The 15,015-nt window shown below is 48.5% G+C and overlaps 1 protein-coding gene across 10 annotated transcripts in view; it reads left to right on the top strand.

Moving 5' to 3' along the window:
- The window catches only part of TULP4 (TUB like protein 4), a 226,098-nt gene extending 213,450 nt beyond the window's left edge, over positions 1-12,648 (top strand). For all 10 annotated transcript variants that reach the window (XM_067701652.1, XM_067701656.1, XM_067701655.1 and 7 more), the window contains 3 exons: positions 1,067-1,210; positions 3,645-6,154; positions 7,843-12,648. In XM_067701652.1, coding sequence (XP_067557753.1) covers positions 1,067-1,210; positions 3,645-6,154; positions 7,843-7,959 — 2,771 coding nt within the window. In that variant the 3' untranslated portion in view covers positions 7,960-12,648. The remainder of the gene's footprint in view (positions 1-1,066; positions 1,211-3,644; positions 6,155-7,842) is intronic.
- The last annotated feature ends 2,367 nt before the right edge of the window (positions 12,649-15,015 follow it).

Genomic DNA, 15,015 nt, shown 5'->3' with positions numbered 1-15,015 from the left:
CTTTAATGCATGCATTAATATTCTTAAGCTATATGGCCATCCAGAGTTTTTAGGCCGAAATGCATATTCTCTTCTGTGGGCAAGGGAGATGAAAAAGACCTGTAAGGACTGCTGGGTTGGAAAAATCGTCTTAGCCCACGCCAGTCCGAGCACGCACCTTACAGAGGTGCTTCAAAAAAGGAAGCCTACTGTGCCCTGGGGCTGCTGGCCAGCCAGCCACCAGGCTGTTGGAGGTGAGAGCTGTGGAGATAGGGTTTGGCTTATCTTAACACAAAACTTAAAATAGTAATAATTAAAGCAACTCTACATATGTCACAGGAAAGAGTGTAAAGGGAAAGTTGACGGGGCAGTTTCATCCTGATTCTTATCTACCGTGAAACTTAAATTCAGATTCATTATTTTTTTCAGCTTATTTTGTCTCTAAATATTTTAGTTGCAATCTAGGCCTTCTCTTAAATGTCCCCATTAATCAAAGTAAACCTTAGTATTTAAAGAAGCATGTGGCAGTTCCCCGTAAGTGTCTATCCTGATCATGAAATTGAAATTGAAAGTCAGTAAGATAAGAATTCAGTCCTGAATAAAAGCGGCATTTCATTCCTACCTGAGTCACGTCACCCCTTCTGTCATAGTTGCCTTCAAACAGCTCCTTGACTGCCCGAGATTCCCCTGAGCTCGGCGCTCTGGTTATCACAACTATTTTCACCAAATTATCCTTCTGATTGCAAATGAGGTTTAAAAAAATATATATCATTTCCAGCTCATTCCAAAAAAGAGTGTACGTTTTTAACATTTAAAATGTGTGGTTCTGTGGACAAACCACTGGCAGAGTGGCCGGGCTAGACCGAGAATTCGTTGTCCCTGAATCTGCACTGTGTCCAGGGTGGCGGGTCGAGTGCCAGGGGCAGATGCGCAGCTGCCCTCAGGCTCTCAGCCCGCCCGCACAGATCTGTCTTCGGAGGGCAGGGACACCGCAGCCCCATTTCTCTCCCCGTGAGGGACTCTGCTGGCACCCTGGCTGCCCTCTGCTTGTCTCTGTTGACCGTGCTTTCCTCCTCCTCCCCACCAGTAATCTATAAAACCAGCCTCCTGCATCTCCAGCCGCGGCAGATGACCATCTATCTCCCGGAGGTTCGGAAGATTTCCATGGACTTTGTTAATTTACCTGTCTTCAACCCAAATGTGTTCAGTGAAGATGAAGATGATTTACCAGGTGTGTTCACGCATGTCAGCTGGTTTGTCACGAGCCCACACCCTCTCTTAGTGGGTCGTGTTGGGGGCCAGAGTGGTAGTAGTTGAGGATTACAGCACGTCAGCCTGTGCCTGCTGCCTCAGTAAGGTTGGAAGGCATGTGAGGTGTCACGGCAGAAAGGTCACACACTGTCACTAGTTTGGGGAGGAGGGGAGTTGCCAGAGTAAGGACGATGGAGGTGGAGGTGGCTGTGAGCGCTGCTGCCACCTCGTCTCACCCTCAGGGTGATCCTCCTAGTCACGTGCCTGCATAAAGAGAAGTTAACGGGACCAATCAGACATCAGAAACGAACCCTGTCTCACGGACCCTAGGCCAGCCCTCGTCCTCTCTGTCCCTGTTTAGAGAATGACGTCACGCAGCTGACCCTATGCCCACGAAGCCCAGTTTCTCAAACCTGCCCCGTCTCCTGGGCAGAAAACCTGTGCATTTCAACGTCTCTCTCTTAAGTGCAGTGCAGGTCTCCATGCATAGAACAGAAGCCTGGTGTGAGTTAAAAGTAAAATCTGGTACAAGGTTTTAAAATCCCAGTTTACAGATTTTGAAATATCTATAGCATCTTAGGTTCATTTAAGCGCTTTCTAGTCAGGGGGTCCTATTTTGATTAACAGACTAGAATGAATTCTAATTAGTCTCCCAGTTATTGTCTGTGACTATTCTCAAAAGAAGTCCACCTGCAACAGTTTTATAAACACAGAGATTCCTCTGCTTACAACCAAGCAAGGTTCTGAAAGTCTCTGGTTTCTGAGCCAGAGGAACCCTGCATGGGCCACTGACTTTTCCTGTTCCTGGTCATTCTCAGACAGAAGGGCTCTAGTCTCGCCATGGGATGGGCTAGACACTGATCCCAGCTCAGGCTCTGAACGTGAGGGAGTTGTCTGCCTTCTCTCAGCCCAGTGCTTTCTGACAGTAGCCGCCTTTGGTCCTCTGACGGTTTACCTCTCCTCATGGGTGGGGCAGATGTTCTGGACTCACGCGGCCCTGATGGGCAAGGTCTTGCAACCGTGTTAGCCTGTGGTTTGGTGAGGCTGCACACCCTTGAGCGTGTAGCCTGTGCCCTGCTAGCTCACAGCCTTGGATCTGGGAGTATCTTTTACACTTTCTCCTTATCGCCTTCCATTCTCCCAGAACGTGACTGATAGAGCTCTCGCTAATGCTCAGCTGTTGTTGTAATCGTCTGTGGTTCCCTGTGGAGGAGGGAACGTTTGGTCTCAGAGTTTAAACTCAGTGCTTCGTGACGCGACAGAGACTCTCGTCTCGTTCAGTGGGGAAGACACCTGTCGTCAGTATTCTATACCAAGGAGAGAACGTCTGGAAGAGGAAGCTGAACAGGAATAGTAGAAAACTTGGGACAGGGCCCAGATTCGTGCAGCCAGGAGATAGTTACCTCTCACAAGAGGACCCCCCGGAAGGGGAGAGTCTGTTACAGGTGCTGAGGGTGGGCTTAGCTTTTCATGAACCAGCTGGTTTCGTTCTGAAGTTCTGGTGAACGGTCAGCCGGCCTCTGCAATTAGCCTGTTAAATTCTATTTCCTGCTCGGATACTGGTTGCCACACAGCACTCAGCTTGCCGTGCTCGGTGAGCACTTCAGACAGGGCAGTTCAGACAGTGGCTCTGAGCACATGCACGTGGTCTGCAGATCAACGCTCAAATATACAGTTTATTAAATCCCCACTGTGAACAAATAGGATATATTTACAGGGTTTATTCAATGGGGCTCACCTTATATACCATTTGAAATGCTAAAAAGCAGCTAAATTAGGAAATGACCCTTCCCCTCATATGCAGATTTGCTAGAGGAGTCTTTTCATTGGTTTCTCTACTGCATTTCACATGGTTCTATTTACAGAAACTTAATTGCTGTACAGATCTCAGACACACACCTGCTGCATGACACTTCCCACACTAACCAGTCCGTGACCCTGGATGAATCCACTCTAAAGAAGCCTAGGCACTGAGTCCTCAGTGGAGTTTCATACTGTACCAGGGCCCTCTTCTTGCACAAAAGAGGGGGCCGTTTTATGAATATCACAAGTTAAAAGCATCTTTTAAACACTTAATCGTTTGCCATGGTGCCATTCAGGTGCATGGTACCAAATTCAGAAGGTTCAGAGGTATTTATTGAAAAGCTCTGGCAGTGCCCTTAGCTTACGGACGACTGCAGGCTGCCCTGAAGAACCCCCTGGGATTGCCTGTGTGTCCTTCTAGAAACATTTAGGGAAGTGTTGTGTAACTTGTGTGAACTGTCCAGCTTTCCCTAAGCAAACACACCTTCCTCTGTAGCGACTGCATTCTGTATGCAGAAGGACTGGATGAGTAGAGGTGTGTTGCTTATTCTGACCCAGTTTCATGGCAGTGTTTTGTTTGTAAGCAGTTCATCTTTCTAATTTCCTTTCAGTGACAGGAGCATCTGGTGTGCCCGAGAACAACCCACCTTGCACCGTTAACATCCCCATCGCCCCCATCCACAGCTCGGCTCAAGCGATGTCCCCCACGCAGAGCATCGGGCTGGTGCAGTCCCTGCTGGCCAACCAGAATGTGCAGCTGGATGTCCTGACCAATCAGACCACAGCCGTGGGCGCTGCCGAGCACGCAAGCGACAGCGCCGCCCAGTACCCGGTGGCCAGCCGCTACTCCAGCCCTGGCCAGGTGATCTTCGGGGGCGTGGAGATGAGCCGCGTCATCCCCAACCCCCCTCAGCTGTCCCTGCCGCCGCCAGCACAGGGGGCCATCCAGCTGTCCGTGCTGGACCACGGGGACCGAGACCACGAGCACCTGCAGAAGCCAGCCAAGGCCCTGCGGCCGGTGCCACAGTTGGCTACCGAGGGGGACGCGGTGGTGTTCAGCGCCACCCAGGAGGTCCAGGTGGCCAAGATGAACCCCCCACCCCCCTACCCGGGAACCATCCCCGCGGCCCCCACCACCGCGGCGCCACCGCCGCCGCCACCGCCACCGCCGCCCCCGCTGGACACGTGCTTGAAGAAGGGCGACTTCTCGCCCTACCCCACGGCGGCGCACTACCAGCCGCCCCTGGGCTACGAGAGGATCACCACCTTCGATAGCAGCGGCAACGTGGAGGAGGTGTGCCGGCCACGGACACGCATGCTCTGCTCCCAGAACACCTACGCGCTCCCGGGCCCGGGCAGCTCGGCCACGCTGAGGCTCACCGCCACCGAGAAGAAGGTCCCGCAGCCCTGCACCAGCGCCACCCTGAACCGCCTGACGGTCCCGCGCTACTCCATCCCCCCGGGGGACCCGCCCCCCTACCCGGACCTCGCCGGCCCGCTGGGCGCCCCCGGCCGCGGCGCGGGGCAGAGACCCGACGGCGGCCTCATCCACGCCACACTGCGCAGGAACAACCGCGAGGCGGCGCTCAAGGCGGCGCCGCTGGCCGAGCCCCCGCGGCCGCCGCCGCACCCGCCCAGGCCCAAGGGCGCGGCGCAGTTCCCGGCGCGGCCCCCGCCCGCCCTGTACACCTGCAGCCAGTGCAGCGGCGCGGGCGCGGCGGGGAGGCCGGAGCCGGGCGCGGGGTCGCAGCCGGGCGCCGGCCTGGCGCACGCGGCCGGCACCTCCCCGCTGACTTCCCAGTCGTCCTACAGCCTCCTGAGCGCGGGCGACGGCGCCCGCGAGCGCGCCGACTACGTCAACTCGGCCTTCACAGAGGACGAGGCGCTGGCCCAGCACTGTCAGGCCGAGAAGCCGCTGAGGCATCCCCAGCTGAGCGAAGCCGCTGTGGCCGTGAAGCGGCCGCCCCCCTACCAGTGGGACCCCGTGCTGGGGGAGGATGTTTGGGTTCCTCAGGAAAGGACAGCACAGACCGCGGTGCCCAACCCCCTGAAGCTGTCCCCTCTGATGGTAGGTCAGAGCCAGCACCTGGATGTGTCCCGAGTGCCCTTCGTCTCCCCCAAGCCTCCCGCCAGCCCTACTGCCACTTTCCAGACAGGCTATGGCATGGGAGTGCCCTATCCGGGAGGCTATAACACCTCCGCTTTGACGGGGGTGCAGGCTGCCTGCTCCCCGAAAGACGCTCTGGCCTCAGCACAGTTTGCACAACAGGAGTCCGCGGTGGTTCTTCAAACGGCCTACCCGCCCAGCCTCTCCTACTGCCCCCTGCCCCCCATGTATCCGGGAAGCAGCGCCTGCTCGAGTTTACAACTGCCACCCATCGCCTTGCACCCTTGGAATTCCTACAGCGCGTGCCCGCCCGTGCAGAACCCCCAGGGCGCTCTTCCCCCCAAGGCGCACTTGGTGGTGGAGAAGCCCCTCGTGTCCCCGCCGCCCACGGACCTCCAAACCCACCTGGGTACAGAGGTGATGGTAGAGACAGCAGACAACTTCCAGGAAGTCCTCTCCCTGACGGAGAGCCCAGTGCCCCAGCGGACAGAGAAATTCGGAAAGAAGAACCGGAAGCGGCTGGACAGCCGGGCCGAGGAGGGAAATGTTCAGGCCATCACTGAAGGCAAAGTGAAGAAGGAGGCTCGGACTTTGAGTGATTTTAATTCCCTGATCTCCAGCCCCCGCCTGGGGAGAGAGAAGAAGAAAGTGAAGAGTCAGAAAGACCAGCTGAAGTCGAAGAAGTTGAATAAGACAAATGAGTTCCAGGACAGTTCGGAGAGCGAGCCGGAGCTGTTCATCAGCGGGGACGAGCTGATGAACCAGAGCCAGGGCAGCAAGAAGGGCTGGAAGAGCAAGAGGAGCCTGAGGGCGGCCAGTGAGCTGGAGGAGTTCAAGTGCAGGAAAGCCAGCGAGAAAGAGGACGGGCGGCTGGGCAGCCAAGGCTTCGTGTACGTCATGGCCAACAAACAGCCTCTCTGGAACGAGGCCACCCAGGTGTACCAGCTGGACTTCGGGGGGCGGGTGACCCAGGAGTCGGCAAAGAACTTCCAGATCGAGCTGGAGGGGCGGCAGGTAAGAAGCCATGTGCTGGGGTGTGGCCCAAGTGCCACTGTCTGGTCCCGACAGGTCTCTGGACTTTGGCCTTCGGGAGCATTTTTATGAAGGCCAGATGGGAAATGTGGGAAACGGCTGATGACTCTTAGCTGGGGCCGGTCGGGCTTGTAATTTTCAGTGTGCCTATTGCTATCTCTTCTTTATTTCTCCCCAAAGTAATGCATGTCCTGATTTTTTGAAGTCAGATGGTTCTGTGAGACCCGTGAGGAAAATAGCAGGCACCTGCCCACTGCCCACAGCTGCTCTGCAGAGGCCAGCTCTAACAACTAAGTCTGTGTGCTGCTTCTGGTGTTTGCCACCGTACTTGCGAAGAACACATTCCTACTTCTATCTCTTGATTTTTTAGTTTGGGGCGTCATGTACTGACTTCTTCCTGAGCACCATAAGGGTTCATTTTCTTCACCCAAACGCCCCCCAACAGGTGAACTTTCCCTTCCCCCTTTTCGCAGGTAAATCAGTAGTCATTGGTCCCCTCGTTGTGCCACTGAATATGGTTTATTTCTGAGCCATGTATTAGGGTTTAATTACAGTTCCTTTTTTATCGTGTAGACTTTTTACTCAAGACGTAATAATTACCCAGTTTTCATTTGCTTGTCTTTCTGTGTTTCTGTTGTTAAGTCCTTCCCCAGTTCTCTGGCAGAACATACATCTCTTCTTGGTGCACTTGAGCACTTTGCGTAGTTTGTCAGTTCTTCCTGCGCCAACCTGGAATTGTTGCTGTGGTCCCACTGCATAGCTGTCGTTCTGGGACTGCCCTTCTCCACCATCCCGGAAATTCCCTTCAACGCTCATATTTAAATCTCATCGTCATTAATTCGCTCAAGAAATGATTATTGAGCACTTGCTATATGCCTGGCAATCCTCTTGGCCAGGAGTTGGGAAATTACGGCCTACAGGCCCATCCAGCCTGCAGCCTCGTTATATAAAGTTTTACTGGAACACAGCCTCGCCCATTATTTCAGTACTGTCTGCGCTGCTTTTGCCCTGCAGCAGAGGTTCAGTAGCTGTGGCAAAGTCCATATGACCTACAAAGTCTAAAATGTTTTATCATCAGCCCTTTACAGAGAGTTTGGGAACCCCAGTTCTGAGTGCTGAAATTTAGAGCACTGAGGAAAACAGAGGGAGATCTCTGTCCTCCTGGAGTTTACAAAAATGGAAGAAAGACCATAAACAAATATGTGTAACAGCATATAATAACATGATACAGTGTGGTCACAGTAAGCACTGGGGTGACAGGAAAGCAGGTGCAGGAGGTGGAGTGCAAGGGGGACCACGTGTGCTCTGCTTGGTCCCTCTCTGAGCAGCGTGACATCTGACATCACAGGTGGTGGTTCTCTTAAGCCTCTTTAGCCTGTAGATTTTCTTCTCTACGTTTTCTTTCTCCTTCTGTTTCCTTGGTGGAGAAACCACTTCCTTTGACCCGCGGAGCTTTCCATGCTCTGAGTTTTGCTTGTGGCCTCCCCACTGCACGATTTAACGTGTTCTTCCATCTGTTTTTCCGACAAACTCATAGTTAGATTGAGAAGCTTTTCAGAGTCGATTTTGTTGGCAGAAATATCTCACAGGCCGCGCTGTCTGCTTCTATCAGGAGCCGCAAGGAGGTTTTCCTTTAACGTCTTTGCTTCCCCGCCCCACCCTCACCCCAGGTGATGCAGTTTGGAAGGATTGACGGCAACGCGTACATCCTGGACTTCCAGTACCCCTTCTCCGCTGTGCAGGCCTTTGCAGTTGCCCTGGCCAACGTGACCCAGCGCCTCAAATGAAGAGACTGGTGTGGGGAGGAGAAAGCGGTCTGATCGCAGACGCTGGAGGAGCCTGCACGGCCTGGTGCCCGGGGGACCAGAAGACAAGGGCAAAACTGGAAACGTCTGTCAGGCCCAGGGGAGGGCACTGACTTTTCGTTGTTGTTTGTTTGGGTTTTTATTATCCTTTATTTTTTTTTTCTTCTCTTATTTTTTTAAACAAAAGTAAAATACAGGAGAGTGGTGTTTGCAAGCAAAGGGTGCGAGGCACCTATCTGGTGGTGTTTAGGAGGCGTGGTCGCTGTGGGAATGTCCTACTGGGTTTGCTTATGTCGGCGACGGGACAAAGGGCCCTTCAGAGGGAAGGTTAGACTGCCTTCTCACCTGCTGTTCTTCTAGACGAGGAGTGTGCATTGTTTTCATTCTCCACAACATCTAGCTTTTATTATTCCTCCAACATCACTACTAGTGTAAATATAAAAAACTTGTTAAGAAAAACACAACCAAAAAATCCTGAAGGTACAGGTTCTTTTGGGGGGGGGACAACATTTAATTCACGCATATTATGTTATTCCCCCAGAGGTGACTTGATTAATGAGGGGTATTTTGGCAAATGCACTGTGTTTGACTAATAAAAGTAGGCGTTTTACGGGGGTGCTATTACCAGGTATAAATACGATTTGCTCATGAGCTCGTAGAGGAAAGGATGACGGGCGAGGAAGGATCTCCTGCAGGTTTTCACGCAGGTGGCTCACACGACTTGAAGCAGTACAAGGGCCACGCTCCTCTTCAGAGGAGGTTTACACTGAAACCTCCCCTAGTTTCCTAATACGTCAGAATTCTGTTGGTTCAGCGATCATTCAGTCTGATTGACTTCGGGAGAAAGATCCCCGAGTAGTGTGGTGTGGGGCAGCGATTTTCTGGGCTGCGGTGGTGGCTCGTTAAGAGACCTGCTGCTGAGAAGTGGGCTTCACTCCCTCTCCCCTCTCATTGTTGAACCTGGGAACCGTGCCAGAGGCGGTGTCTTCCCCATTAGGTAACACTGTTCTATACTTGCTCTTTCTAAAAATGCTGACAACACTGATTTGAAAGCACTCCTTTCCTCTTTGGGGCTGTATTAAAATTCAGTTGGTTAGAGATGTTTTCCAACAGATTAGAAATGTAGCAAAAGAAATGTTAGGCATTTGCCAGGGTATGAAAAGATAAGAGTTATAATCAACTCTTGACAAGAGCCCCACAAGCTTTTCTAGAAAAAAAAAAAGTTGTTTATTAACTTACAGACTGTTTACTGAGGAGATAAACCACTGGGAGAATGTGGTTAAAGTTACAGTACTTAATGTAGTTGGTTGACTATTCTTTGTTAATTTCAACAACAACAACAAAAAATCCAGAGGTTCTCTTTTCCCACCTCCCCCTCCACGGAGGGCAATACTCAGCCCTGATAACAAGACCCAGTTCATCGTTTTCAGTTACTGATATCTGTGATGTTGTTTAGGGCAGGAACACAAGAACTGTGTACCAGTTTAGGGTCCTAAATTTGGATTTTGTTTGAAAACAAACAGGTGGAAGATACTGCAGAAACGTTATTCCCCCCCCCCAAAAAAATTTGTTTTCAATCTTCTGTTTTAGTTTAAAAATTAGAAAAGAAACAGGCCCAATGCAAGATGACATCACTTACCATTTTCTTCAGACCCAGAAGAAACACAGGTGAGGTTTCAAATATGGTGAAGGACATCTCCCAGCTAATACCAGAGCTTCCCATTTTATATTTTAAAATATTGAACCAGATTCTTTGGTGGGTAAATATTTCCAGAAAGAATTTAGCAATGTATTCAGAATTATATAATTCTTTTATATGAGTTTCTGTAGCTTAACATGATGTTTCAATGCTTATTATCAGCTGTGCAATAATGGTTATAGCCTATTTCTAAATAATTTAAATGCAGTTCCTCTGTTTTATTGTCCAAAAGTTAATTATTTATCTTGCTTTCATAGTGTTTGTAGGAATTATTTTGTTACTATGTTCTGGTGAGTTATGCCCACTTTATTATTTATTTAGAAAAATAGTATGTAATGACTTATTTGGTGGCAGTATATTTTGCTGCAAGAAATAAAAAGGATGTGATAGAAGGTTTTTTTTACTGGACAATTTGTAACTTTTTCTAATTGGGAAAAATTCCTATTAATCCTTTAAAAGCAATTCTTTTTTTTTTTTTTTCATTTTGTGGTATCAATTATATAAAAGGAGAAGATTTCTTTGAGATAACATATCCTAAAATATTATTTCCCCTTCTGTTGAAAACTTTATTTTTAATGAAAATAAAAGGTGAAATGAAATGAGACTTAAGAGAATGAGAGTAGCACAAGAAAGGAATTATAGTCGTAAGTTTCAGTTCTTCAAGTTCTGACTGGGTTTTGAGATGTAAAGACCACATTTTAGAACTTTTCCTAATAAGAGCAAAATACAGAGGGAAATCCTTGGAATGAAGACTCCAGATGCGTGAGTGAAGAGAAAGTGAGTGTGTGTCACGAACAATTAACTAAACTTCCTGAATTCTTAGCTCCCTCCCCAAAGGACCTTTTCCCCACCGGGGGACAAAGGCCTCCGTCTGGGATCCACCTCTGGGTGAGCGGCGGTCGTTGCTCAGCTCTGCGGCCCTGGCCTGAAGGAAGACATAGTCCCCAGTCCAGTCAGACAGGCGTCTGCAGCCGTGGCGACGCGTGTCTTTTCACTTAATGGTGACGTTTTCACTTAACTTTAAAAATGCTTCCATTCGGTCAGTCTCAATTTATTAAATGCTACCAAAGTCAGTACTTTAAGCAGCAGAATTCTACATATTTAGTGTCCATTAATAGCAACTTATGAATATTAAGATACCTCAGTGAATCTCTAAAGTTAAAAACATTAGCGCAGTAAATAGCCAACCACATACAGAATCCAGGCCTTTTTGAGGGAAGCGGTGTGTTAACAGACATGAGAACCAGTTTTAAATTTGGTTTTACTTCATCAAACCAAAGGCACAGCTTTGAGTATAGCATATACCCATTGAATGTATGTATATCCTAAGAAAAACCGGTACCAAGAAAGCAGGAAGATGTCAGAGCTCTTGTGGCAGGATAGGTCAGAGCGTTTGCAGTGTTTTCATCCACGGCTGTTGCTTCCTCATCGAGTGCCCCACGAGGGCATGCGAAGACGTGTAATCGTAGACGAAAGTCAGGAGACCCCGGGATCAAGCCGGCTCTGCCACAAAACTGGAGGGTGACCGTGGGCCTCCATTTGTCTGTAAAAGAAAGGATGGCCTGGACAATTTTCTAAACTCCTGTCGACCAGCTCGAACGGCTTGAGGGCCCAAAATGTAACAGTTTCATCAATTCCATTTTACAAACTTGGAAGGAAGGTTTCAAAACATTGCCCTTTGTAGAGAAATTTTTTTTTTCCTGTATTAATGAGCAACCTACTGAATGTAAACCAGTGCATTTAAAATAATACCTTTGCAAGGTTTACCTCTAGCAACGAATGCATTTGGAATCATGTTTGTTCTCATAAAATTATACAAAAGCACCGATTCCAGGTAAGACAGAGAAGAGAAGCCTTCCCATGAATGTGCCCTACTCGGTGGACACCCCAGAGAACAGCCCTAAAGTAAGTCACCACTTTGCCCTGAAGAGTGAGTTGAAGAAAGAACAAAGGGGTATATGCCTAGGCTGGCTTGAGTTCTTGAGTGTGCTGTGCAGTGCAGGGTTGCACGAGCTTTGCGTTCAGAAGGTTTTCTCGAGAAGGAACCCGTTGTGTCCCCTTGTGGGCCACCTATCGTTTGGCCAAGTCAGGGGTTGTGAGCAAAGTTAGCTGAAACGAAATGTGTCCAAATGTTGTTTGAGTTCCTGGAATTTTGTCATAGCACACAACTCAAAACTCTTCACCTTTTGTGTATTTCCTCGTCCCTGGCTGATGAAGCTCGGAAGGGTTATGGTTTTCATTTCTTTGGCTTTGTGCAATTTTCTTGTAACTTTACTTGTACCTATATTTTCTGTTTATATGTTCTTTTAAATGGGAGGGGGAGGGTTCTAAGATCTCGTTTATTGTAGATAAAATTTTTTTCGTGTTGTAGAAAAGCATGGGTTATGCGTTTGACTGAAAAAGGCACTGTATTATTTACCAAAGGGGTATTGTTTTTGCATTTGTTTATAAATGCATTATTTTGGTACTGTAAATTTGGAAATAATTTCTGAGTTTATTACTACTGGCATTTTCTTTTTCCTCCCCCCCCCCCCCCCCCCCCCCGCCAACTGTAAGTGTGCGATGCAGGTGCACAGGTCCCAGACCAAACCAGACCACCAGCATGTTCTTGTCCCTGCCTCGGGAGCGGCGCGCTGCTGCGTGTGCCTGATCCCTCTCACGTTGGTTTGTTCGTTTTTGAACTCAGCATCCTGCTTTGTTTTACTTTCCAAGCAAGATCTGTTGAGATTTCTGATTTGCATTCTAATGAGCTCACCCTTATTTCCTCTCTTCTTATGTATTTTGTGTATTAGATTGTGCAGGAGGTATTCTAGAAGGCATTAATGGTTTGCATTCAAAATGGCGTGGTTTGTCCAAAGTATTTTCTGTCCTTATTACTGAGATGGATTAATCTCCTTATTTTTTTCCTGATGATTTGAAGTTGCAAGAGTTGTCAGCTATTGCTTAATAAAATTTTACAGATCAAAAACGAATCAGTTACTTGTGTGCAGAATTCAGATGCGGTCTTGAGTCCTTTGAGAAGAAATCACCGCTCTCCATTGGCATGACCCACCCTCCAGCTGCTTCTCCGATCCCTGGGTTACTGCCAGGGGTTGCTTTGACACCTGAGATCTTTATCATCATTGCTCTTTCTGAGAGCTCAGAGGTTGTGCTGTTTTCTTGGTGAGTTGGTATGAGTTTGTGTTTGTTTTTGTTTTATCTTTCCTTGCTTTTTCAAAGAGGACCCATCTGTGTCTCTATTTCTGCTAAGATCATCTATACCATTTTTTTAGATTCCACATATATGTGTTAATATACGGTATTTGTTTTTCTTTTTCTGACTTACTTCACTCTGTGTGACAGTCTCTAGGTCCAGCCACATCTCTCCAAATGACCCAATTTCGTTCCTTTTTATGGCTGAGTGATATTCCATTATATGTATGTACCACATCTTTTTTTTTTGTTCCCTGCCTCTTGCATCTCCCTCCCTCCCTCCCTCCCTATGCCACCCCTCTAGGTGGTCACAAAGCACCGAGCTGATCTCCCTGTGTGTGCCACATCTTCTTTATCCATTCTTCTGGCGATGGACATTTAGGTTGCTTCCATGTCCTGGCTATTGTAAATAGTGCTGCAGTGAACACTGTCATGGTAGAAACATTGAACTTTGGTCCATATCATTCAGTGTATTCTGATTACATAAGTGTTGATGATCCGTCCAAAAACAAGAGGATGTGATTCACGGTGTTTCTGTCACAGCACCTACAAGACCTGAGGTGCTAGAAACATCAACACCTTTTTAAATTTGTAGCAAACTTAATAAAACCGGGTTTTGAGCAATTCCACTACAAGTGCTAATATAGCACTTAATTGTTGTTATTACTAAGGAGTCTTAGTGCACCTCCTTGCTCCACCCTAGAATTCCCTCTGACCGTGGGAGGGAGGCAGGGACTGGGGGTCATAGGAGGCGCATCTGTAAACACCATAGTTCCCACGTGCATTTACAGAACCACCCATTTGTTTTTTTCAGGGATAAAAAATAGACACGTAGTCACTCAGGCTTTGGGAGAAAGAGAACCAAAAACGACTGTCGTCTCTAACAAATTCTAATCGTTCATTAAGTTTTAAAATAATCAAAGGACTATAAATCTGCTTTAAATAGTAATAACCATATGAAGCTAACCCCAATTCCGCAGGCGAATCTAAACGCGTCTCGTTTTACTGTGAAAGTCTGCGGACTTCCCGTTAATATTCCTTGTATCTTCATCACTTAAATCAGGTAGCAGGGAAACCTGATCAGGAACAGCCCCCTCCTCCCCTCCCCCCAAAATCAAGGGGCCAAGACCCTAACAGCCAGGCTGTGTTGGTTGGTGCCAAGGGCCATGTGTAGGAGTGGGGCTACCTTCTCCACCAGCCCAGCCCCAAGGTCAGCTTTGGGACCGTTCGGCGTGCGTTGGTGTCTCCAGAAGTGTCTTATTTTTTAAGTAAGAAAACTTGGCAAATCCCTTGCCTTCTACAGACGTATTGTGAAAAGCGTGCGTTCTGTGTTTATTCTGGCACTCAGCATGCTTTTCCCGGGAGTGTTAAGAGAAGAGGGAGTCAGTTTAGCTCTCACATCCTGGTCCCCAGAACTCATTGTAGAAGGGAAATGACTGCCTCGTGCAGACTGCATTGCAGTTTTTCAAGAGTGCACAGGTAACTCTCCAAACTCCACTATGAGGTGGTTACCTTTTGCCTTCCTTTCCTTTCAGAAGAAAATTGAAGCATGGAGAGGTTGAAATGGTTCCTGGATTCCACAGACAAAAAAATGATCCTGAAATAGAATTGAAGATTTCTAGGCCACATTAATGAATAGGCCTAGTTTATTTCCAGCTTCTCACTCGGGTGTTTCGTAATGATTTGCCTGTAATGAGCTCTGAGCCACTTACACTTAGTCATCTCCCTTGAAAAGAGGCAATGTAGGTGGGCCACCCTCGCCCATCAGCAGGTGAGCTCACCCTGTCGACAGCTCTTTCTTGTCAGAAGATAGAACAGTTAACTCACCCAGGCATCCCGGAGGAGCAGGTCTGTGTGGATTTGTTTCTTTGCGTATCTTAAAAAGAGTTGCTCAGTCCACTAAAGAAGGTGAAACCATCCACGTGAAGAATGGACTCATTTCTTAAATCTGCTTGAAGTTCCTGTTAGAACGATAGCTTCAAATGATAACAGGCACACCAGCACAGAAGCAGGACCCCGGCAGGAAACTGAGTCAGGTGTGAAAATAGTTACACCTCATCCCTTCTGCTTTCCCTTTTCTTAGTTTCCTGCTTTCCACATCGCTTCCCTCTATAGGGAGTGCGTTCTCTGTGCTTCAGGTGACCTTA

The sequence above is a fragment of the Pseudorca crassidens genome, chromosome 13 (assembly GCF_039906515.1).
Source record: "Pseudorca crassidens isolate mPseCra1 chromosome 13, mPseCra1.hap1, whole genome shotgun sequence".
Lineage (NCBI taxonomy): Eukaryota > Metazoa > Chordata > Mammalia > Artiodactyla > Delphinidae > Pseudorca > Pseudorca crassidens.
This window is presented reverse-complemented; position numbering and strand designations above follow the sequence as displayed.